This window comes from Lates calcarifer, linkage group LG20 (assembly GCF_001640805.2).
Source record: "Lates calcarifer isolate ASB-BC8 linkage group LG20, TLL_Latcal_v3, whole genome shotgun sequence".
Classification (NCBI taxonomy): domain Eukaryota; kingdom Metazoa; phylum Chordata; class Actinopteri; family Centropomidae; genus Lates; species Lates calcarifer.
Genome location: NC_066852.1, coordinates 12,975,303 through 12,998,107, shown reverse-complemented (window position 1 = coordinate 12,998,107; position 22,805 = coordinate 12,975,303). Strand labels below are relative to the sequence as shown.

The 22,805-nt window shown below is 39.8% G+C and overlaps 1 protein-coding gene and 1 long non-coding RNA gene across 5 annotated transcripts in view; one reads left to right on the top strand and one right to left on the bottom strand.

The window, feature by feature from the left end:
- Positions 1 to 663: 663 nt before the first annotated feature.
- Positions 664 to 10,840, top strand: LOC108893478 (uncharacterized). Its single transcript, XR_001962666.2, has 2 exons — positions 664 to 1,835; positions 10,159 to 10,840. It is a non-coding gene; the product is annotated as an uncharacterized LOC108893478 (long non-coding RNA).
- Positions 3,007 to 22,805, bottom strand: part of lrch2 (leucine-rich repeats and calponin homology (CH) domain containing 2) — a 33,836-nt gene continuing 14,037 nt past the window's right edge. For 2 of the 4 annotated variants that reach the window (XM_018691538.2, XM_018691540.2), the window contains exons 11-21: positions 22,252 to 22,356; positions 21,835 to 21,903; positions 21,233 to 21,295; positions 18,616 to 18,664; positions 18,379 to 18,519; positions 17,959 to 18,009; positions 17,778 to 17,841; positions 15,198 to 15,310; positions 10,151 to 10,288; positions 9,867 to 9,944; positions 3,007 to 8,997 (exon numbers count right to left, since the gene is read on the bottom strand). In XM_018691538.2, the coding sequence (XP_018547054.1) occupies positions 8,878 to 8,997; positions 9,867 to 9,944; positions 10,151 to 10,288; positions 15,198 to 15,310; positions 17,778 to 17,841; positions 17,959 to 18,009; positions 18,379 to 18,519; positions 18,616 to 18,664; positions 21,233 to 21,295; positions 21,835 to 21,903; positions 22,252 to 22,356 (991 nt within the window). In that variant the 3' untranslated portion in view covers positions 3,007 to 8,877. Of the gene's footprint in view, positions 8,998 to 9,866; positions 9,945 to 10,150; positions 10,289 to 15,197; positions 15,311 to 17,777; positions 17,842 to 17,958; positions 18,010 to 18,378; positions 18,665 to 21,232; positions 21,296 to 21,834; positions 21,904 to 22,251; positions 22,357 to 22,805 lie in introns of all 4 variants that reach the window. The other 2 variants (XM_018691539.2, XM_018691537.2) reach the window with 2 other exon arrangements.

The window sequence follows — 22,805 nt, the reverse complement described above, 5'->3', positions numbered from 1 at the left end:
TTCTCCAAATTTGCTAAAGTTTATGAGGAAATGGATCAGTGCTAATGAGAACATGCTATTTGCTTCCACCCAAGCTATACCTCCTCCCTGCATGAAATATCTAGTTTCAGTGGTTCAAAGTAGCAACATATGTTGTCTCAAATATTGTACTATGCTTCTTTTACCACTGTGTTGCTTCACAGAGACCAAAACTATCAGCAGACTCTTGAAATAAAACATATACTTGTAGTGTATGCAGTTTATCACCAAGAGTTGGCATTAAACTCACCAGTCAACCGTAATGCAGGCTACTACCGGGAATTACCTGACTCACATCTGTTCATCTCTCTAGTGAATGTGGTATACCTGTCAACAACTGACAACAGCTTGAGGGCAAATCTGTGATAAATATGACACGTTGTAGCTGTTTCCAACTTAACAAATTGGCAAGAAATGCTTGAATGCACTTTCACCATCCGTGCACTGCCGTTTGTCATATGGGTTGATGATATTTTAATGTGGTGTTACAGCATTTGATAAGCTCAATGTGACAAACCTACTAACTGTAAATGGATGTCATCATGGCCAGCTGTTTCAAAGGTAAGCCATGTGACTTCTTTTTTTTTTTTTTTGTGGAGGGAAGGTTGGGGTAGGGGGTAGAGGGGTGTGGAGGTACACATTCTTCAGAGCATCCGTAACATCAAAGGCTACAATGGTTTTTCATGCATAATCGGATTAAGCATTAAAGAAATTAAACTTTCATTGTATGATTTCTACCTCTAACATGTTGATATTTACTTGACAGAGTCCTTAGAAACAGCAAACTAAAGGCCAAATAACACACACAGCAGTGAGTCTGCACACTGACTCAAAACCACAAGTTGGTTTAGTTAAATATAGCCAAGGGTTTTGACCCTTGTTAGATCTTCATGACCTTATCAAAATGTTTGTTTAGATCAAGTTGCGGTTTGGAGTCATCATATCAATCCTTCAATGGTAGCAAGTACAGACAGGGTAATTTAAGTGAGCTAATCCACGTGGTTCTGTCTCAGTGGATTGAACTCTCACCAATACCTTTTTATCTCAGTCTTGTTTGATTTAGTGTTTGTGCCCACTGCAAAAACAGGCTAAAATCAGTGGTTGTGTATTATGATGTGCAGATGTTTTTGAAAGGACTAAAAGACATTGTTTATTTTCTATTTCCTTAGCACATGTTGACGATGGTGATACAGTATATAGATGTGGTCGAGCTTAAATGGAACTCAAAGTGTCACTGCTCCTGTTATTACTAGCAAACCAAAGACAAACACAGACGTGAGTATGGTTCAATGGTAGTTCAGTAGGTCAGTGGTCAAAGGACAGGCTTATAGTTGGCAGCTGACTGGAATGAGAACAAATCCAAACAGGCAGAGACGAATCTGGCAAGCAGCAGGACATATACTAAGGTAATAGGCAGGTAACAGGGCATACAGGACTAATGCAAAAGGCACACATTGCTCAGAACCATAGAACCAGTTAAGCAAGCACTGAACACAGGAAAAGCAGAAGGGACTGCTCAGGATGGCTGCCAGGAGGTTGGACAAAGGTTGGTGAAACCACTTGGAAAGGAGACAGAAGAGACAGCTTGAGCTGCAGACACGGGTGGGACTGCTGGGGGAGGCAGTTCAGAAGCTGGAGAGACTCATGGAACAGCTTGGGAGGACAACCTGGTGGCAGGGGAGATGGGAAATGGCCCAGGAGGGGAAGCCCAGAAGCCGGAAAGTCGAAACATACAGACCCACAAAGGATCAGGATGATGAGACTCAGGGGACGCATGCAGGATGACTGGACTTGAGGGAGGAACTACAACACTGAGGGTGAGAATGAAAATGAATCACGGCACACTGAGGAGCAGAGTTTCACGAAAACACGAACAAACTCTTGCCAAAACCAACCTCCTTTTCCCAAGGAAAATATTTCTAGGAAATTTTAGCATGCGTGTGCCTGTGTGTTCAAGTACTGTACATCTAGTACATCTAGACATACAGATGTCAAGATGTCTAGCCTTGAAATGTTATTCTGGTCATATTACTGGATCAATGTTTCAGCCACAGCAGTTCCTTTCTATTGTTCTATATTAAAATGGCAGATTGACAGCTAAATGGAAAAATATACTGGCATGCAGACACACACACACATATCTCCAAACCAGTGAAGAGCAGCCCAACGACGGGTGGAGCATTGACTGCATAAAATCTGACAACAAAATGTCAAACTATGCTCCCCTGCCAAAACAGCTGCATGCCAGTATCTTTCTTCACTGGCACCACACACAATGATAACCTCAGGTCAGACTGTGTGCTCATAGGACAGCTTTAAAAAACCACTTAAGAATGACACCATAAACCACTTTATAATTAATTATCTGCAGTCTTGCATTAGGAAGAATGTGATGGAAGTGATATATTCCCAGGAAGTAGTAATTCTCAAATTATCGGAAAACTCTCACAGAGAGATTAAAAAGACAGGGGGGTGGTAACGATGGGCTCAGGATCAGACTGGTTTTTGGTTCTGGCAGGAAAACAAGCATAAACACACAGAAACTGGAGAGAAACTGACCCAGGCTGTGAGATGCAGATCCAGAGGAGCAGAAAGAGAAAAGGACTTCGACTGGGAGCCGTGAGCCAGATCCAACTGAGACATCAGAAGTGTCATGTTGTGATTTTGCAATTTCTGTTGACCTTGTTTCTGGTTTCTGCACTTCTGACTTACCGTATTGAAATTAGGCAGTTGATTCCCATCTCATCCCCATCAAGTCTCATGACTTCCTGTGTTTGGAACTACAATAATAACTATAATAATAACTGCGTTCTTGCTCTTTAACCTTATACTTTTTAAGAGACTAGTTGCAGGATAGTCATTAATTATAGGTATACACAACTGGTGCATTCCTGTAATAAATCACTGTATTATTAACAGATATTGCATTAGGTGGGACAGCAAGCAAAGGCCTTGAAGTGTGAGTAATAGAGACAAGACAGCCCAAGCTGCAAAGGATTTGACTTTATTTTATATTGGTCATGTTTGATTTTTAAGAAAACCTTGGAATTTATACAGATGATATGTACAGGTTCAGTCATTCTCTCGCATGCATTTGACTTGTTTTAAAATACAAAAAGCTTGTATACATGAGTTTGGATTTTCTCGGCAGTGTAGTAGTTAGACATGACTCACTTTTGCACTGTTTTCTTTGGATGAGATGACAAGCGCATAAATCATAACAAGCAAAGTTCCTGATATCTGTTGTGGCACATAAACCAATCACAGGTAGATGTAATTAGTGCAATGGATTTATCACACACATTATGTAGTATAGATCAGCACCACTGCCTGTAGAAAATGATGTGCCAGTTTGACAACATGTTGAAGAATGTTCATTAAGTTTTGTTGTGTGTGTGTTGTAAAGGGAGAGTCACGAAAAGCCAAATGCAAAACAGTCTTTACATTGCTCTTCCTCAAAAACACGCAAACTTGCCTCCAAGCCTCATAAAATACCCTCTGTCAATTAGTTGCATCTGTACAACAAAACAATAAAATAACAAAGAACTGGAGAGAACTTTTCTTGAGGTAAAACACTATGTTCACAGATGACGAGACACATTAATGTTTAAAAATAACAGTCGGGTACAACTTTTGACCTACAGAAGTTTCACATACTGTTTGATTTCTGCCTCCTCCAAGCAGGGCAAACCTTTTCGAGGACAGGTTCACATTTTTCCAAGTCTGTCCTAAAACAATACTCATGTACTCATATGTGTCTTGAGAGAATTATCAGTCTGTTCAATCACTCTTCCAGCCCAAACTGGCCCTGAGGAAATCTCTTTTTCCACTGCAACTCAGCTATGAAACGCTCTCCTGTAAGAGAAAAATCTCACTGTAAATTGACTCCATTTAGAAGATGTGTTTTATCTGAACCAGACCGCTGAAGCCTCACACTAGCTTAGCCACTATAAATGTGGGGAAAGATTACAGCCACTGAAAGCATACAAGCATGTGACTGTTGTTTTAAGATAACTGTGAACCGGACCATAGAACAAAGACTTGCTGAACATACAGTAAAATCACCAGAGCATGTGTATGTGTTAAATATTCTGTACACAAGCCATCTGATTACTGTTAATGCAAGTTCTGCAGGAGTAGTGTGTGTGCATGCGTATGTGTGTCTCATCATTAAGAGATCCACCAGCTGTCTAAAAGAGTTGAAAGGGCTACAACAATGCTTTTGCCGAAGGCTGCGATGAAAGGCATGCCATTGTGATTTGGCACTGGGTTCATTTACAGTAAAAATAATAATTGATAGGGCACCATGACATACAGTAGTTTGCAGGTAAAACAAGAATAAGGCATCAGTGTTGGGAGCAGTTCCACTGAATACAAACAGAGGCCAATAAGTCATTTTACCTTTTAGACCTGGTGGAAACCACACACCCATCACTGTGATGTGCTCACTCGCATAGACATGATAAAAAGGGGGGACAGCCCCATGCCCACATGGTATTGTATAGGACTTAAGGGTGTATAACTAAAACACTTCTTAGCAATTGGCATCATAACAAATTACCAGCTCCAGACTGCATGTGCCTGCATGTGTGTGAATTAGTGAGGGAATCCATGATAATGGCAATTCACAAGATTAAAAATGGAAGAAGGTTACAAAAGCCGCTCCTTGCTTGACTAACTACACAAAGGGAGACATAACATGCCCTGGCATACATCGCCTGTCACTGTGGATATGCAAAAGTAAATAAATAAACGAGGCATGAGTCATGTATAGCAAGTCCGGCAGTGTCCCACAGCTGTTAGCTGCCACTGTTACAAGCACAAAGAGCTTTCAGGGTGTGTAATTCTATCTCCAGCTTTTGAGTTTGCCACACCTTGTAGAGAAAAGAGTTATCTGGAACTACCATTTTATTCCCCCTTAAAGATAATAAAACCTAGATGGAAGCTCACAGTCATTCTGGTGTTAACAGATGGTAATACTTGTTATCAGAGGGCTCAGCCTCAGTCCTCAGGAGAGATAATTTCAAGCTGTTTGGACTATTCTTCCCGTGACATGAGTCACTTTTCTGACTTAGACCACAACAGTCACCACTTACTGTATGGCGGTTATGCAAGCTACTCCCTTTCTTCCTATTGTGCCTTGACTCATTTGGTGCCAGCGTGGCGAAAAACGCATCATGATTCATCATGATTCTTTTCAGTTTTTCACTCATCTTACTCCAAAACATAAATCAACTGTGTGTCATCTGGAAAACTCAGAGAACTGAATCTGTGCAATGACACATAAAACATAAGACAGTAGTGCATACATACAATAACTTATGGCAGTTAACATCATTTTTAGGCACACGTAACCATTTTAAACGCCCAATATTTGAAAAGCAAACCCGAGGTAGGTTACTCATCATTTTATTGTCTCCCAACCTGTAATTTTAGACTGATGAAGATCATGAGAATTTACAATGCTGCCATCAGCATCATAATTTCTTTCCTTTGTGTCTCATGTCCTTCACATGTAGCCAGCTTCTGAAATGCTAACATGGCGCTGTGTGCTACAAATTTTGAGGTTATTTTTCAAATGATCTGCCAGTGTTTCATAATAGATGAACATTTTATAACATGATGAATTAATATGTTCCATAGATGCTGTTCTCTGTTAAATATATGGTAGCCAGGACCATAAAAGATAACCTCTGTGCAGTAGCAGAAAACAGTGTAATGGATGTGGGTATTTCCAGAGGCAATAATGTTCACTCACTAGGATTTTGTGAACAAGAAAAATGTGCGACATGTGACTCTGTGATAATTTGTGCATATTCTACAATCGAGGCCTGGTTAACTGGAAGCCATGAATTTTTTTTTTTATCTCTGCAGTATCTGTTCTTTGGAATATGCTGGCACAATATCAGCTGCTACAACCAATTCAGAGGAAGCAGAGGTTCTCACAAACAGTTTTCAAATAGGGACATCTGACCAAAGTGATGTTTGTACTATAAGGAGCAAAGCAATGCCGGTGAAAAGCTAATTCATGCCAGTCATGGCAGAGTAAGTTAATTAAGCATCAAGCATCTCAGTAGACCACAGACTTGTGTGTGTGGTCTAAACTAAACCTATAATTCATTGGTTGAAAAGAAAAACATTACATGTGAATTCAATAAACTTATGAAATCATTAAAGATATCCCCCCCTTTAGGGCACAATATCTCCTACTTTTACATGTTGCAATGCAGTTTCACATGATGACACAAGAAGGTGTTTTTGCAACAAATAATTTGCTACATCTTTACAAGACATCAAAAACTATCAGCCTGAGGTCATTTAATGGACATTTAAAGCAACACTGTGTAACTTTTGCTGAGCAACAGCGCCCTCTGCAGCCACAAGTGGTAAACTCTGAATCGGAGCAGAGAGTTACACTATCAATTGCTTGACCAGAGCTCTAAGTGCTTAGTCCCACTCACTGAACTCCAACAGTCTATACTGCTCCCAACCCCTGTACTGTTGCTGTAACAAACACAAAAACTCCATCTATATTTTAAGGGCTGATCTTTAATGATTTCTACGTCTTTTTAACTCCTCTACAGTTCTGCATTATTCTTGAACTTACTGGGCGTGATTCCTGCAGTTTGAGCAGCTGACTATCACTCAGCACCCGCTCACCAAAGATACATTGTAATTGTTCTTTTTTAAAATAGTTACATAGTGTTGCTTTAATTGATGGCATATCAATGCTTTGTCAATATATCACTGATAAGGATCAATACAGGTCACGAAATCCTCAGCTTCCCTTCAGGTGTGCGTTTTAAAATACAGTATACTGTGGCCATGTGAGTCCTCATGTCCTCAGTTTTATTCACGCACAGTACCATCCTCCACATAAAATGGTGTTCTGTGCAAGGAAACTACACGCCTTTTCAAGTTCAGTGAATCTGTGAGGATTGATTTTAAAATGAATTATATCCCACAGCTGCCTGATGGAGTTTAATCCTATCCAAAAAAAGGGACTTGCATGCCAACTGCCTGACAAGAAGACTGATATTGCCCTGCAGACAAACTGATTCACAGATAAGGAACTACTGACAAATTGATTCAAAATAAAGGTAAAAATGACATGATTAGATGAGCAGGTGACAAATCTGTTTCACTGGCACATAACTTGAATTTTCAGTTTTAAAAGTAAATAAATTCAGATAAATAAATTCAGTCTTGCACAATGTTTGTGACAGAATTAAGCTTCTCATATGTAGGAACATTTTATGCTGTCAACACTGCTGTCAGCTCTTTTGATAAACAGTGCGAAAATATGCTATTTCTCATGGCAATTCTCATGTTACTTTGGTGCCAACCAATTTGAAAAACTACACACAGAAAACAGGTGAGATCTAACTGTTCAGCCGCACCTGAACAGCCCATCAGGGTTGAGCCACACAAAGCAACAACATATAAATATAAAACAATTGAATAAATACATAAATAATTTCATTTCCCTGAAATAATGAACTGTATCAGAAACCACATACAGCAGGGTGGCCTGGCAGTAAGATAAGACCATGCTGTGTGTTTGAAGGGTTTGCAAGAGTGATTACCTCTAGGCAGCATTGAGCCACTTTCTGATCCAGAGGCCCATCACTCAGACTCCTCCACTCACAAACACATACAGTATAAACATGTTTCATTTGCTAGTATATGCAAAGGAATAAAAACAGCTTTGAATATAACGCGGCTAACCCGTTCTCTGAACCGAATGACAAGCGGTAATTAGCAATGACTGGGAGGAAAGTATAAAACCTTTAGAAAAGTTAGAATACCATTTTTCAAAAACAGAAATCTTGCATGTACACTGGAAAAATGCTACAAAACAGGATCTTCATGCTTTTGGCAACAGCCAAACATGTTCTCACAGTGGTCAAATGTCACCTCTCCTGGTGCATGCAGGTTTTATATTGAGAAAGAGCGCATGATTCGTACAGTTGTTTAAAGATGTCAAAACCGCACCCGTTTGAAAACAGGCAGAATGTCTACTGTTGCGTGACTTCTCGAAAGCTGTCACATCAATTACTTGTTTCTTTTCAGAGGCAAGCCTTCTTCCTCAACAAGCAGAGGAGGTGGTAAATGCTCAAATGCAATACTTGGCAAATTAATCAACAGTACTGAAGAATCAGGCTTGGCTGCTGAAAAAAAGGTATCGTAGGGACCTGATGCAAACTGTGTAAAAAACAGAACAATAATAAATTCAAAGATGAATTTTCATGAGAAAAATCAATGACACAAAAAAGAAGGGGAACTCAAGAGTGTAAGAACCACTCGAGTCGGTCAGTCAGTGGTTTAGGGTTTGTGAGGCTAGCATGCAGCTTAGGTCTCTTAAGTGAAAGAGTGAGTTACATGTCTGTCACCTCCTCACTGCCGATGCGTCCAGCACCCGCATGGAAATGTTATCGGCACTGGCACTTGCAGGCTCAATAATCACTGAGCTTGTTGAGGGGAATGCATAGGTCTATCTGCAGACCCTTTGTCTCATCTGTCTCTCCAAGTTCAAACTGTGCAGCTCAGGAAACACACAGTCACGTTGCAAGTCCACACACATACAGGATGACCCCAGTAACTAGAACAGGATACAAATGGAAATGCGATGGACAGGAAGTGGGCAGCAGCTGACATCATATGAGGAGACAGAGGTTACTTCAGGCTCCTGTCTCCTGTTTCAGTCAGGCAAGAAGCAGACTCCCTCAAACCCCACCGCCCAGTGGGTCCTCACCCCGAGGGGCTCTCCGGTCCCTGGCGATAGGGTGCGGGTTCAGGCTGGGGGCAGGGGTTGGCCGGATGACTGCTGCAGGTCGGACGACAACATTCAGGCTTGTGTCAAACAGCTGACAGTTGTGTGGGTTTCAACGCGGGTAGGTCCAGCAGAGCCTGGACGGTCACACCAACCTTCACCAAACCGCGCTCCTCTAGGATGTGATGGGGCAGACAAAGCTTGTCCTGAATTAGCAGAGAAACGTCTTTAGTCAATTATAGTAACAAAGACAGGTGGGGTTTACATAGTGTCTCGTCTGCCTCATTACACAATAGGTTGATTTGAAACAAAAATATACTTTCTCATTCACCTGTAGCAGATATCAACGAAGCATGAAGACTGATTTGATTTTATGAGATACTCATCTTTAAGATTTCCATCTATCATCCTTATCACCACAGATCCTCTCACTATGTTAGGCTTTATTAAAATACTGACATGCTGTATGTGATTAATAGTCTTGCTTGAGAAAACCTGTAACATTCTCAAGGATCTTTGTGGTTGACAAAAAACTTTAAATGGATTTCCCCAAATTTCAAAGACAATTCAAACAACATAAATTCACATCTATGTTTTTTCAAATGAAAATATTTAAATACTACACATTTAGTAGTATTAAATGTCATTGTTGAGTAGTGACCAAATTTCACAATTAGACTTTCAGATGCTTAAGACTATTATGACCTTTATTCGTCTCCATACAAACCTGTCTTTATCAGTCAATACCATTTGAGGCAAGTAAGAAAATTTATTTTAGTAAAGAAGTGTGGAGTGTGGGTCTTGTTTAGATTTCTACATGTGTTTTCTGCAGTATGATATAAAAAAATACCTGTTTTGTAGTAAGAATTAGAATAATTTTGAAATGCTGTTTTTTAACTCCATTACAGAAGCTATAGGAGAAATTTTCCATTAGTGGGAGGCTCAGTTAAATGAAAGGGTAAAACCAGACCAGTGAGTGTGCACGACTTAACTATACAATTTAAAGCTGAGCTTGTTTTGAAAAATGTTTATATGTAATGCATGACTGAGAATGATAGATAGTTAATAATATTACCTGTGGTACACCCAGCTTCTTACAGGCATCCAAGAAGTTCTCCACATTCCTACGGCATTTAGCCATGCTAAGCTTTGGCTGGAAGTCAGAGTATCAATCATGTTCGCAATTAAAAGCAGAACAAACAACAACCACATATGAAGGTGTAAGGCCATGTAGCAATAAATGGAGAATGCATTAAAATCTACACGCATTTAGAAAGCTATAAATATGAAAAAAAAAAACTCTTTTACTTTCACAAAGTCATATTTTTCAAGAAGCTATGGCTTAATTAATGTGCTTACCACTGCAGGTGATGGTACATGGATGCTGGCAACAGACCGAGGACAAATGTGATTGGCTAAATGGCAAAGGACAACTCCATCCATTAGAGCAGCTCCAACATCATCTGGAAGCAACACCTTCAGCCTGGACTCAATGTTCTGCAAAGATATTAACAATGACATCATGACATTACTGTCCTCTAACAACAATGCCTTTTTTTTTTTTTTTGTTAAAAACGGTATTTGGTTTATTTTTTGTTTTTTCTTATTGAATCATTTTCAGTGAGTATTAAGGAGTGTGTGCAGCCCTGCAATGCACTGTATGAGTTAGTCATAGTTGGGCATGTTTACAAAATAATGTCACTGCTGTAAATACTGTGAGAAAAGCAGTTTATATTATCATATAAACCAATGATAATCCTGTTTACATGAAAGAAAATATTGCTAATAATTGGATTTTCCAGTAAATTTTGCTGTAAGAAAAAAATGATGTATGATAAATGATGGAGTTTAATAGTGCTTGGAGTTTGAGGTGCTTCTAAAACACCTGGATGTTTTTTTGACCCACAGGTCTGGTATTTACTACTTGGTGTTGTCTGACTGCAGATGTAAATGACCCTTGTCACAGATGTCTGATTTTCCACAAAATATGATCTGATCTGGCTTTTTAAAGACAGGTTGCGTGACTGGAAAGTAAAAGAGGTTCAATGAGGTTGTGAAAAAAATGAGTTTTTTTCTGCTGCTATAAGTTAAATATTAGTTGAACACTTTTGGAACTGCAAAATGCATGTTTCCTGTAAGAGCTAGGATACACTGTGTGAGGAAATATTAAATAGCCCAGTGTTGTCAGTATGAAAACAATCAGTAACTCCTTTGACTAGATCATAATTTTAAACAAATGGCAAAATCCATACAAACCTACATAATGACTAGTTCACTCATATTGCACTGGTTCAACAAGCATAACTCAAGGTCCACATTCTAGTTTTCAACCACAGTCCATAGTCTTCCTCATTAGAGTTGTCCTAGATATACTGCAGCTCAGTAATCAGGTGAACTAAGAACAGAACTTTGATCATATGGTGGTTGCACAGTATATGGGGGGAGACCACTGTCCCTGTTCAAATATGGCCTCCTTCATCTTTCTCTGGCTGACCCATTCTGTTCCTGGCGCTCATTCAGCCTCTAGTCCAATATCCTTTCTGTTTCACTAATGTAATGCTCCCTTCAGTACCTGCAGCTGATCTTACATGGGGGTGATGGAGCTGACTGGAGGTGATCTCCGGGTCTTAGATTTTATTGTCAAACTACTGTTTCCAAGGTCAAGAACGAACACTCAACACATCGCACGAGGAACTGCTGTAAACCACTACGAGTCAGGAAACACACCACAGGAGGGAAATGGAAAGGTGAAATCCCATGAATATAAATACGCTGTTGCACCTTGAGCTGAATCAAGCTCCACCAGCAGTCCAAACACATGTACATTAGGTTAACTTGCTCACTCTATATTCCCTGTGGGTGTGAATGTGAGTATGAATGATTGTTTGTCTCTACGTGTCAGCCCTGTGATAGACTGCCAACCTCTCACCGGTGTCTGCTAGATTGGCTTCAGCTTCCCATATGTTTCATAGTAGCCAGAGGCAAAACTGAATTCAATGAATGTGTTGTAACATCTTCAGTTCTTGCCAAATAAGTTCTTGAAGTAGCAGAAATGACCTACCCTGATGTTATTCATTACTAATTTAACATAGACGGTGTTGCAATGCAGTTGAAATTTAAATTTCACTGTGCACAATAGCTGTCACCAATCACAATGATGATTATGATCGCAGCATAAAAGGGATGTGTGATATGACGCAGTCTCATCTCAGCTCAGATTGGACAGGGAACAACCGTTGGATATCATGACACCAATCACAGATCTTGATCTTGGTAATGATTTTAGAGGGAATTGTATTTAAGTTAATGGTCTGCTATGTGGTGTTTCATGTGCTCACTATCAAATTCTTTCTTGCTTTTTCCATAAAGTTGTCCATCAGCGTTACCTGATGATGTTTTCTAAATGTGAAACTCTGGTTCATGCATTCTTTTCAGAACCCCGCCTGCTACTGTCTTGACGTCAGCTACAGTTTCCATCCTGAACATTTTCCTGGGACAAGAAAGTAGTGGAATTTCTCACTAGCTGCGACAATGATTTCATTGAGATTGAAAGTTCATTCATGGCCGTGGAAACAGTGTCTGACTGTTTCCACAGCCAAGAATGAACTTTAAATCTAAACTTTTAAGCCAATGACAATGAGTAGAATGTGAAATGTTCGGAAGAATGAAAATGAAATGACTAATAAACATAAATAATGCTCCAGTTTGCCAGTAAAGGGCATGCCTGCTCTGTTCTCCTCTTTGTGGGGCATTGAGGCATTGCCAGTGCGTGTCTCACGTTCCTTTTGTTGCTGTTGTTGTTACTCAAATTTTTGGGAAGTCCTTAAAACCCTGTAAATAATGTTTGATGGCCTATCAATCTCATGTTTCATCTCATGAAGTCCAGAACATCTGTTGTTGGTGTAACAATATCTGGTTGTTCCGAATCAGGGTTTGAGCTCATGAAACTGATGCACATCTGTACATTTTGCTATGTTTCACAGATCATGATTAAGCTACCACTTCTTTGACAAGTGATAACAGGCTGTAGCTGCTGACATTATCTTGGCGATCTCATACGTGTGCCAAAGTCTCTGTGAGGTACAGCCTCCAATGCCTAATCAACGAAGTGCACCAAGGCAACCTTTGATCTCTCCTGGCACATCAGACAATGTCAGTTACCTTTTTCTTCCAGACAGTCTGGGTCACCATTGAATCTTATCTTCAAGCCATCTTCTTTACCCTATCTTCTTTGGTTACCTTTGACTTAAGGCCAACGACTACGCAGTTTCCACATAGTGTAGGTGTGTCTGACAGTCTCTAACTTGCTGCTGAGGGTTTGATTCTCCTCTGTTTCTCTGACTTTCTGTTTTTCTCAATGCAATACCACCAGCTTATAGTACATCATCCACATAATGTTTTCCTTTTCCTTTTCTTGTGGGTAAAAAAATGGCACCATCAATGACAAGGCTGTTGCTAAATGGTCGGTGAAGCAACCTAATCTCCATCCATGGCTATCCATTGTGTTTTCAAACTTTCTGTTATTGGGTTCCATTTCAAATTCATGTTGCCAGTTACAAATGTTCCTGAAAAAGAGATACATTATGATAATGCATAAAGAAATAATTTCAGTAAGATACAATATCACATTAAATACTAGTTTTTGTATATTCATAATATTACTAGTAAAAACTTGAAGCAACAGAGCTGTGGCTAGGACGACAGAATTTTCAGTCACTCTGTAATATTAAAGTCTGTATGTTAAAGGTATCCTGAAGAGTTTGTGACTTCTACTAGCACTACGGAGCAGTGTTTTTAATGAGTGGGTGCCTATTTTTTATGTCATTCAAGCTCACAGGACAAAAACTGACATTAATTTGTGATTTGCGTCTCACATGGAAAAAACAAAAAAGTTTCCAGCAACACTCCACAGAGCTCCAGTTGCACAAATCTGTGCCAAAAACAATGAATGGCTGATGGTAACGGTATAGCCGTTACTTGTGCAATGTTTACACAAGCAATTCTGACATAGTTTTGGGAAAACAATGTTGTCCCTAAATCAACAAAGGTTATCTTTTCTACTGCTATTTTTGCAAGGTTGACATGAATCAAGTTCACATCAGTGAGTACAACCTCCAGGAAACAGATGCATCTTTGTTCTCTTAAGTCTGACACTGACAAAAGCTTTTATATGTTACCAAACTGACAGCAGCTATATAAATGAAAGCATGTGCAACCTTATAGTTTGACAAACTCACTTGAGTATGTTGTGACTTTGTGAAGTTTGGCTTGCTTTAAGCAGTGCAGGTGGTGACCCAACTCAAGTGGTGAATACTGCAAACCTGTAAAAAACCTGTTTACTTGACTTGACTTGGCTACTGCTGACACCTGCTATCGTACAGGCTAGCTGCCCCACACACTTCCAATACATGCTGAACTGCAGCCTGTACACCGACATGCACTGAAGAAACTGCACGGAAACTTCAGGGCTCACCAGATTCCTGTTTATGTACCGAGACAGACAGTAGTCTCAGTGCTTGTTAGCCTGTGGATATTACTCCTCGTTCTTGATTCCTGCTGCCTTTACAAGAATCACTGAGCAGATTGTTGAGTTGCAGTAAATATGTTTTAGTGCCTATTCATGTTGATAATAGTTTTTAATTTTGATTTTATACATTTGCCTTCTCCGGGTCATTTCTTATTTTTGCTACATGATTCAAAGTAACATATAAGTCGGTAAGGTTTTGTTTATTTACTGTAAAAGCACACAGGTACAGGCACATATTGTTTAATTTCCGCTCGATACCAGGATATCATGTTAGTGAACCCTGTATTCTGTGTCCTCAAAGGTGTGCAACACCCAATACTCCAAATATTTTTTAAGTGTAGACGTCTGCACCCAATATAGGGAAATTAACACTTGAACATCCAAGCAGCAGCAGTATTATAAAACTGACAATTAACTTCTAATACTACTAAAAACTACTTGTCTTACTATTTTAAAAAATAGTACTAAGACCTGCTCATATTCCAAAACTGAGAAGAAAGTAGCAACAGCAATCCTATGACAAGGCATCATAGTCGGGCAGCAAGTGAAAGTTGAGAAAAGCTTAACCTTAAGCACAATACACTGCATTGCATAGGACTGACAAAATGAGATGAGTCAGTGATAGGTTAGATACACAGTACGGTACGGTACACGGTACGACTCAGCTAGGTAGAAACCATGTGAAGTTGTGACACTTCTTTATTACTAAATGGGAACACTCACTGAGGAAACACACAGTCCTCTGGACATTTGATTTAGATGATTTAGACAAAGGTATAAACACTAGAACAAAAGCAGGATCCGACAGGCTTTGGCATCTGGATGACTCAGTGCTTTGTGCAAAATGCAAAGGCATAAACAAGCTGCAAGGCTTCTTACCTGCCGTAAGAGTCCTATCTGTTCCATTTCCTCTCTCAAGTGCTCCATCTTCCTCCTCATGGTGAAACTGGGGTCAGTGGAGCTGTACTCCTGACGGCTTCCTCTGGTGAAGGCTGAAATAATAAATGATGCTCTAAATTTCAGATGACACACTGTGAAACACACAGAAAGAACACAAATCCTAGAGACAGCTATAGCTAACTATGCCAGCAGGTCAACCTTAGATCATCTGAAGTTTGCTTTAGATTGGTTTGATAACAGACATATGTGTTCCACCAGGAAAGAACAAGGTATTGTCATGAGGCCAAAAACCAAAGCCCTATGTCTGATGCTATCCAAACAATACATTTAGATATGATCTCTGTTATCAATAAGGTGATGAAAGGTATTACAGTTATGAAACAAGGCTAAACTGTGCACAGACCAGTATCATTATATCTTCTCCTCTGTGGCTAGGATGTGCGCCACACACATATTATTTTATCTTTATTTATTTTACTGCTACATAGCATGAGTAGGAACATTTCCCCACAACTCTTGATTAAATGTTTCTTCCTCTCCTCCCAAACATCTGAAAAGCAGTGGACAATTTTCAGTGAGATACAGTCCTAACATTTGCAACTCCTTTTCTTATTTGGTTTACATTACGTCTTGCAAAGGAAAAAAGAAAGGAGAAGAACAACAAACCTAGAAGACAGTGTTTTTGCAAAAGACAATGTACCATGAACTAAACTGACATCACAAGGTCCCACAACGAGGCCAAAAATCTGTGTCAAAATCAGTGGGGCAGTTTGCATGATTCCTTGTATTTTTCAGTGGTGGAATGTAACTAAGTACTCAAGCACAGCAGTTAAATTTGAGGTACTTGTACTTTACGTCTACTTTATGTGACTTTGTATATCTATATTTATATCTATATTTACTATGCATTTCAGGGGAGAATATAGTGCTTTCTACTCCCATAAATATATTTGACAGCTAAAATGAGTACTTTTGAGTACATTTTCAATTAAGATTTTGTAAATAAAACACATGAAGAGTTAATGACATACTGTAAGACACATTATTATAAATTAAAAAACCCAACAGTACATGAAAATATAAATTAAATGAAGAATCAATTAATGTATTAGTTGACCGACAGAGAAAATAATCAGTAGATTAAATCAACACGCCATTAGTTGCTGCCCTATATAAAACACACACTAGTACTTACCTAAATAAAGAATCTGAATACTTCCTCAGCTACCACAGCTATAAATCATCAGTGATAAAGTACACTGAAACAAAATGTATTAGGGCACCCAAATGTGTGTCATGGTTCGCACATTCCAGTTCCAGTTATGCCAGTTCCGTGTTTTCATTGTCACTAACTCTCAACCTGTTCCCATTTACCTAGTCATCTCCTCTCTACATATACTTCCCTGTTTCCACTTACCAGTTATCAGATTGTCTTCGTACTTATTGCCTGTTCCTGATCGTTTGCCCGCCTGCTTGACCCACTGCCTGTTCCTCTCTTTGTGCCTGGTTTGTTTGCCTTGTTTTGAACATGCCAGTAAAGACTGTTGACATCCATGCTATATATGTGTCCTCTTAGCCACATATGAGCTAATACATAGAGGTGACAAGTGCAGTCAGAGCGCCGAGGCTATGGAACGAACTGCCTGTGAAAAGTTAAGTCAGCAGAGTCTATCTCATCATAAAACATACTTTTATTGAAGAGCTGATTTTACATTGTTTTTATTGATTTCCCTTTCGCTGGAGGGAAGTAACTGTCACTGGTTTTATTTGTTTTATTAGTTTTCTACTGCTGCTTGTTTTGGAGTTGTTGCATTGTGTTGAAGCACTTTGGAAGACAGGTTTAGAAAAAGTGCTCTATAAATAAAGATTATTATTAGCATTATTATTACTACCTGCCTTCATCGACTCTGTTGCACTTTTATGTCTTGGTTTCTTGGAACATGATATCAGGAAAAGATAAATATCAATCCTGTTCTGCCTTGTCCCTAACTGATATAAAACAGATCAACACTTCTTCAGAAACCTTACCCAGTTCCAGAGAAAGGACGCTGGGACTCCACCTAAAAAAATATTTTGGCTTCATGCAATGAGGAAAGTGTTCACATCATGGATATGAGCCTTGAGTTACGATAGAGCACTGCCTTACTGTTTATGCAAGCTGACTGAGCCAAATATAGACTCATTTAGCAAATCCCACGGATTTGAGGGTATCCTAAATAAACAAAACAAACACATGGGGACAAACTTTTTCAAATATGCTTTGCTATCTAACAATTTGTCAGTTTTACTTAAGCTCCTGGATTTATCAGATTCTTAAGGGTTTGCATCCTTTCAAGTCTTTATTTTAATATGATCTCATAGACCTCTGAAGAGGAAGCACAAATACACATTCCTCATGTACATGCACAAGTGAGATCATGCATTTCCACCATACAGTTAGAGGAAGGGCTAGTCTATTTATAAATCAAAGTTCTGTGATAATTGCTGCAGTGAAAAGGAAGAACAAAGCCATAAAGTTAAGACAATAGCAGTAAAACAACAAGCTTTTCTGTGTGTTACCTGATCTTGGTTTGAGTCCAAACACTGTCAAAGTGGTGCTGAAATCAGTGTTGCGCAAGCCCTCCTGAAAAGTAAACATTTGTTAAATTCCAAGAGGAGCATTGAAGTATTGTTGAAAGATGTTTTGAGATTATATGATATTTGGTGGTATTTGTCTGTATGGGAAGTTTCTCACACCCACCTCGCAGTCATCATTGCCGCTGGAGTTTTTCCGAGCACTCTGACACTTGTACTGTCATAAAAGGAAAAACAGATATTTTTTACGGTTGTTTTGTTTCTTTTGTATTCACGGTTTACAGTAGGACAGGGCGGATGACTGCTTGAGGTGGCTTTTGTTGTTGACATACCGATGTAAATAATGTGGGTGGGATGATAATGATAAAAGAACGACTAGAGATCATCATACATTCTTTCAAGTCTGTTCAAAATGACTTTCTTGAGAAAACTTTCTCAAATGTTCTCAAATGTCTCCTAAATGTTCCCTGATACACATTTAGTAGACCTGCGCTGCAGCAACAGCACACATACACACCACTCCTCAGACATTTTTCAGACCACAAATTAGACCACTGCAGTTATGGCAACACGTGCACGTTGATACCTTTAGATAATCTTTTCTCAGGTATTTGTTCCTCCTGCGGTCCTCATTCTGATTGAGGACGGGCGGGACTTCGGGCCACTTCGGCTCAGAATCTGACTGATCTGTCTTCAGACTGCCATCAAAGGAGCAGGAAGAAGATGGCTTTAAAAAAAGCAGAGAGTTAAAATTAGAGTAATTCTGGGCACACTCCAAAGAGGAAATATCACACAAGGAATGTGAGACACAAACTGTTTGTACCTGTCCACTTAGCACTGATGCTCCACTACTTCCTTCATCCAGAGAAGCACTAGAACAAAGACACGACAACTCTGATTTTACTAGGTCTCAAGAGAATATACTGTATACACACAGCACTGTGCAAACATTTTAAGTTCTTGTGAAAAAACGCTTTCAAAAATAATGCCATGAATAAGTTTTATTTTATTTAATGCCTAGGAAACAGAAAGGCCCTAAATCAAATTAATATCTGGTGTGACCACCCTTTGCCTTTGGAGGAGCATCAGATCTCTGTACACTCGCACATAGTTTCTCAAGGTAGACGGCAGGTACGTTGTTCCAAGCATCTTGGAGAAGTTTGCACAGCTCTGTGGATTTAGGCTGTCTCAGTATTTTCCGTCTCCTCATATAACCCCAGGCTGACTCCATAATATTATGATCAGGCCAATGTGAGAGCCAGACCATCTGTTGCAGGACTGCTCATTCTTCTTATTGCTGAATATACTGTAGTTCTTAATCTGCCTGTACCTCTCAGTACCTCTCAGACCACTAATTCTGTCCTGAACACCTGCTGCCATTCCTGTGTTTTTGTTTAGAGGTGTGTCACTTGGCTTTCTTTACACTACACAAAGAAACTGCTTTTTGACTGCAAGTCTTCCATAAAGACCTGACAGACGTGTTTGGACTGTAGTAAATGTCAAAGTGAACTTAAATGTCATTCAGACCGTACAACAAGGAGTGCACAGAAGAATGCAATTGTGTTCCTCGTAGCTTAATGTGCAAATGATTGACATATGTGAGATATAACAAATACTGCACAACAAATAACAAATTTTCAATCATAACATTTGGCTTTGTGCACAATAAAAGTATGTGAGCATTAACACTGGTGTACACTAAGAAAGCACTGAAATAATTAATAAAGCACTGACTTACTGCACACTGTAAAAGATATTAGCAGCAATTTTTTTAATGAGAGTTGAATATATGTTTTCAGTCAGTCACTGTGTGTGTGACACAGTTCTGACAGTCTGGCAATTTGTCTATGTATTTAAAAGGTAATTGAGGAGTCCGACAGCCTGTGAGAGAAGCTCTTGCAGAGCCTGGCAGTCTTGCACCACATGCTGCAGCAGCGTTTGCCAGAGGGCAGAAGGATAAAGAGTCAGTGGAAGGGGTGTGGACAGTCTCTGGCAATTCCGGTGGCTGTGCTCAGATAGTGTCTCTGTACAAGCCCTGTGTAGCTGAAAGCTCAAACATCCTCACCACTCTCAGGAATTTCAGGTCTGAGGTAGTGCAGCTGTTGCACCAGACAGCGATGCAGCTGGTCAGGACGCCCTCTGTGGTGCCTCTACAGGGTTACAGGGCAGTAGTCGTCACGGCTTGACACTGGCAACTTCCTCAGCACTGGTACGGTGGTGGTGACTCGGGGAGGTGGTGAAGATTGAAGGTGTGTTGATTGGTCCACATGTTCCCTGGGCACACGCCCTCAAAAGCTGTCAAGACCTACAGCTTTCCCATAATTTCCCATAAGCTTCTGCCAGCTCTGAGATGACAGTGCTGATTGACATATATAGATTTGATGCTGAACGCAAGCCAGCTTAAGGTGTGTCTCGTCTGCTGCACTGCCACTGCATTTTCACCTTTCTCATTTCTTCTCATTTCTTTGTGCTTCTGCAGAGGAGCTTGGGCAGCACATGTTGCTTATGCAGGATGACCACCTTGTATCTTCACCTTGTATGTTTATTCTTGCCATGGTGTAAAATTTTAGATGAGAACATCATGTCTTCAGTAAGCTCACCTTTTTAGTCTGGCTGTCCCTCACTCAGTATTATTCACCCTACAGAGCTTTTCCTGTTTCAGCAACTCATTTTTGTTCAACCTACATATTATGGTGTTGTTCATTAACACCTGTTTGTTTTTGTAGTTTTTGTGGTTTTGTTGTTTGTTTGGACTACATGGCTACAAATTCCTTGAGTTACATATGTGGAAGGTGGTCTGTTACTTTGTTATTATATAGCACACAAAAGATTTCACTATTGCAAAACACATGTTTGGAAATCCAAAATGTAATATTTCATATTGACGCACCAATGCAGAAAATAACTGTCTAAGACAAATGTTTTTATGCAACATCCAAAGTGCCTTAAACTTTTGCTTTTGCTCAGAAACGCCAGACACTTTTCCTTTTTTCAGCTTCTAAAATATGAGAAGCTGCTGTTTTTCTGTTTTATATTATTTCAAATGTAGTATTGTTTTGGATCAGTCAAAAAGATTTCATGATTAGGAATTGTAAAGAGCAATCTTCACTATTTTTGACATTTTATAGACTAAAGGATAAAACACAGGTAACAGGTTAAGTTAGAAAATATTCTATCTTACTGCCTTTGTTTGGCTGTAATATCAGGATCCAATATAGCTACATATATTCATATATATATTCATATATATTTCTAATATTTGCGTCAGATTTTTTTCTTTTTTTGTGTATGATTTTTTCACAAGCTACAGGGCAGGGTAGATAAATTGGAATGTTTCTGGTTATCATCACCACATGGCCTCAACAGTGGTTCTATTGTAAATGCTTCTGGTCATTGGAACTGAGCATATGATGGTATCATACATGTAATTGAGCACGTACCTTCGAGCAGTCTGAGGTGGGGGCCTTGGTTTGCTGCTGGAGCTTCCAGAGTGACTTAGGAACCTGCAGACAGAAAGAGATTTGGGCATAGTTACAGTGTTGTGCGAGGACAATGGCAGTTGAAATGGCAACAACTCATGATACATGATGCTTTCAAATTTTCCCAGGCTGAATCATTTACAGTAAGATGTTTAAAAGGAAAGGGGCTGGCCTAAATAAACAAAACAACAGTTGAGTCAAATTCAACAGAAATTTCATTAGTTGAGCAACAAAAGGAAACTAATCTGCACAAAGGCTGGGACTGGATTTATGAATGTCTGTTTGTGGGCTTTTCATTTTTGCAACAGCACTGATTTGCACAACACCTGTCAAAGTTTGCATAAACCAGTACCTTGGAAAAGTAGCTGATTCCACTTTTAAGATTTTCACACATTCAGTGAATAGAAACAACATGAAACCTGTACGGGAATGTATGATTTTAACTGCATTAATTATGTACTATATAGACCAGAGACTGGCTATGACCAGCGGTTATCTACCCAGTGTGGCATACAGTACAAAGCATCTCTAAATGGCAATAAAGAAAGTCCCCCCTCCTCTACCTGTGTGCCCGGCCCGTCACTCTCCGTCGGTGAATAAGACTCTCTGCTCTGCAAATTAAGGACCGTCGTCTAGAAGCAGTGCATCAAATGTGCAGCAGGCGAATCGAAGGAGAAGGCAAGAGGAAGGACAGGAGTGGACACAGAGAGACAGTGAAGCAAAGGTGGTGAGAATTCGATTTGCAGAGGAGGAAAAGGTCACATGGTGCTGAAGGAGTGAAATTTGGGGATGTAAGGAAAAATATTTATCTGCATACTGAGAAGCCTGAGAGTTCTAACTCTGGGTGACACAAGTAAAGATGACAAGTAAAGAGACAGTATCGAAAGCAATGTGGATTTCAGCAGTGCAGCAAATGAAGATCTAAACTGATGGGTTGTGTTTCTAGTTGTGCTGCTAGAAGAGAAGTGAGAACCACACACCTGTTCTGCTGCTCCTGCTGCAAGAGTTGCACGGCAATCTTCCTCAGATCTAGCACTTCCTTCAGCTCATCATCCTCTTCCTCAACTAGCTGCTCCTTGTCAGAACTGCAACAAGTTCAAAGTCAAAGTTATTGCCAACACACAACCTGCCATTTTGAGTCAGGACTTCACCTTTGGCAACATTATACAGCAATCTGGTCCAATAAAATGTCTGCAGAGAGAAGAGCTGACTCCATATAACCAAGAAATAAACACAACTAACTCTGAAAGCCTCAACACACATTGGGGCTATTCAGAATAGCCAAGAATAGCTGTTTCATTGCATAACTGAATTTTTTTTACATACACAGGCCTCTCCATCAAAACAGACCAGTTGATGCAGAGAACTCTCAACCACAGAGGAGTAGCCCTCAAGCTGAAGCACACTGGGTATATTTGCAGCTAGTGATGAAAGGAGCTATCTGCTTATACCAGGGGGTTTGCCATCTAGTTGACTGATCAAGCAGCCAGCTACTGTAATCACTAGCCAGGGCTGTGGGTAGTAGTCAGCTCAT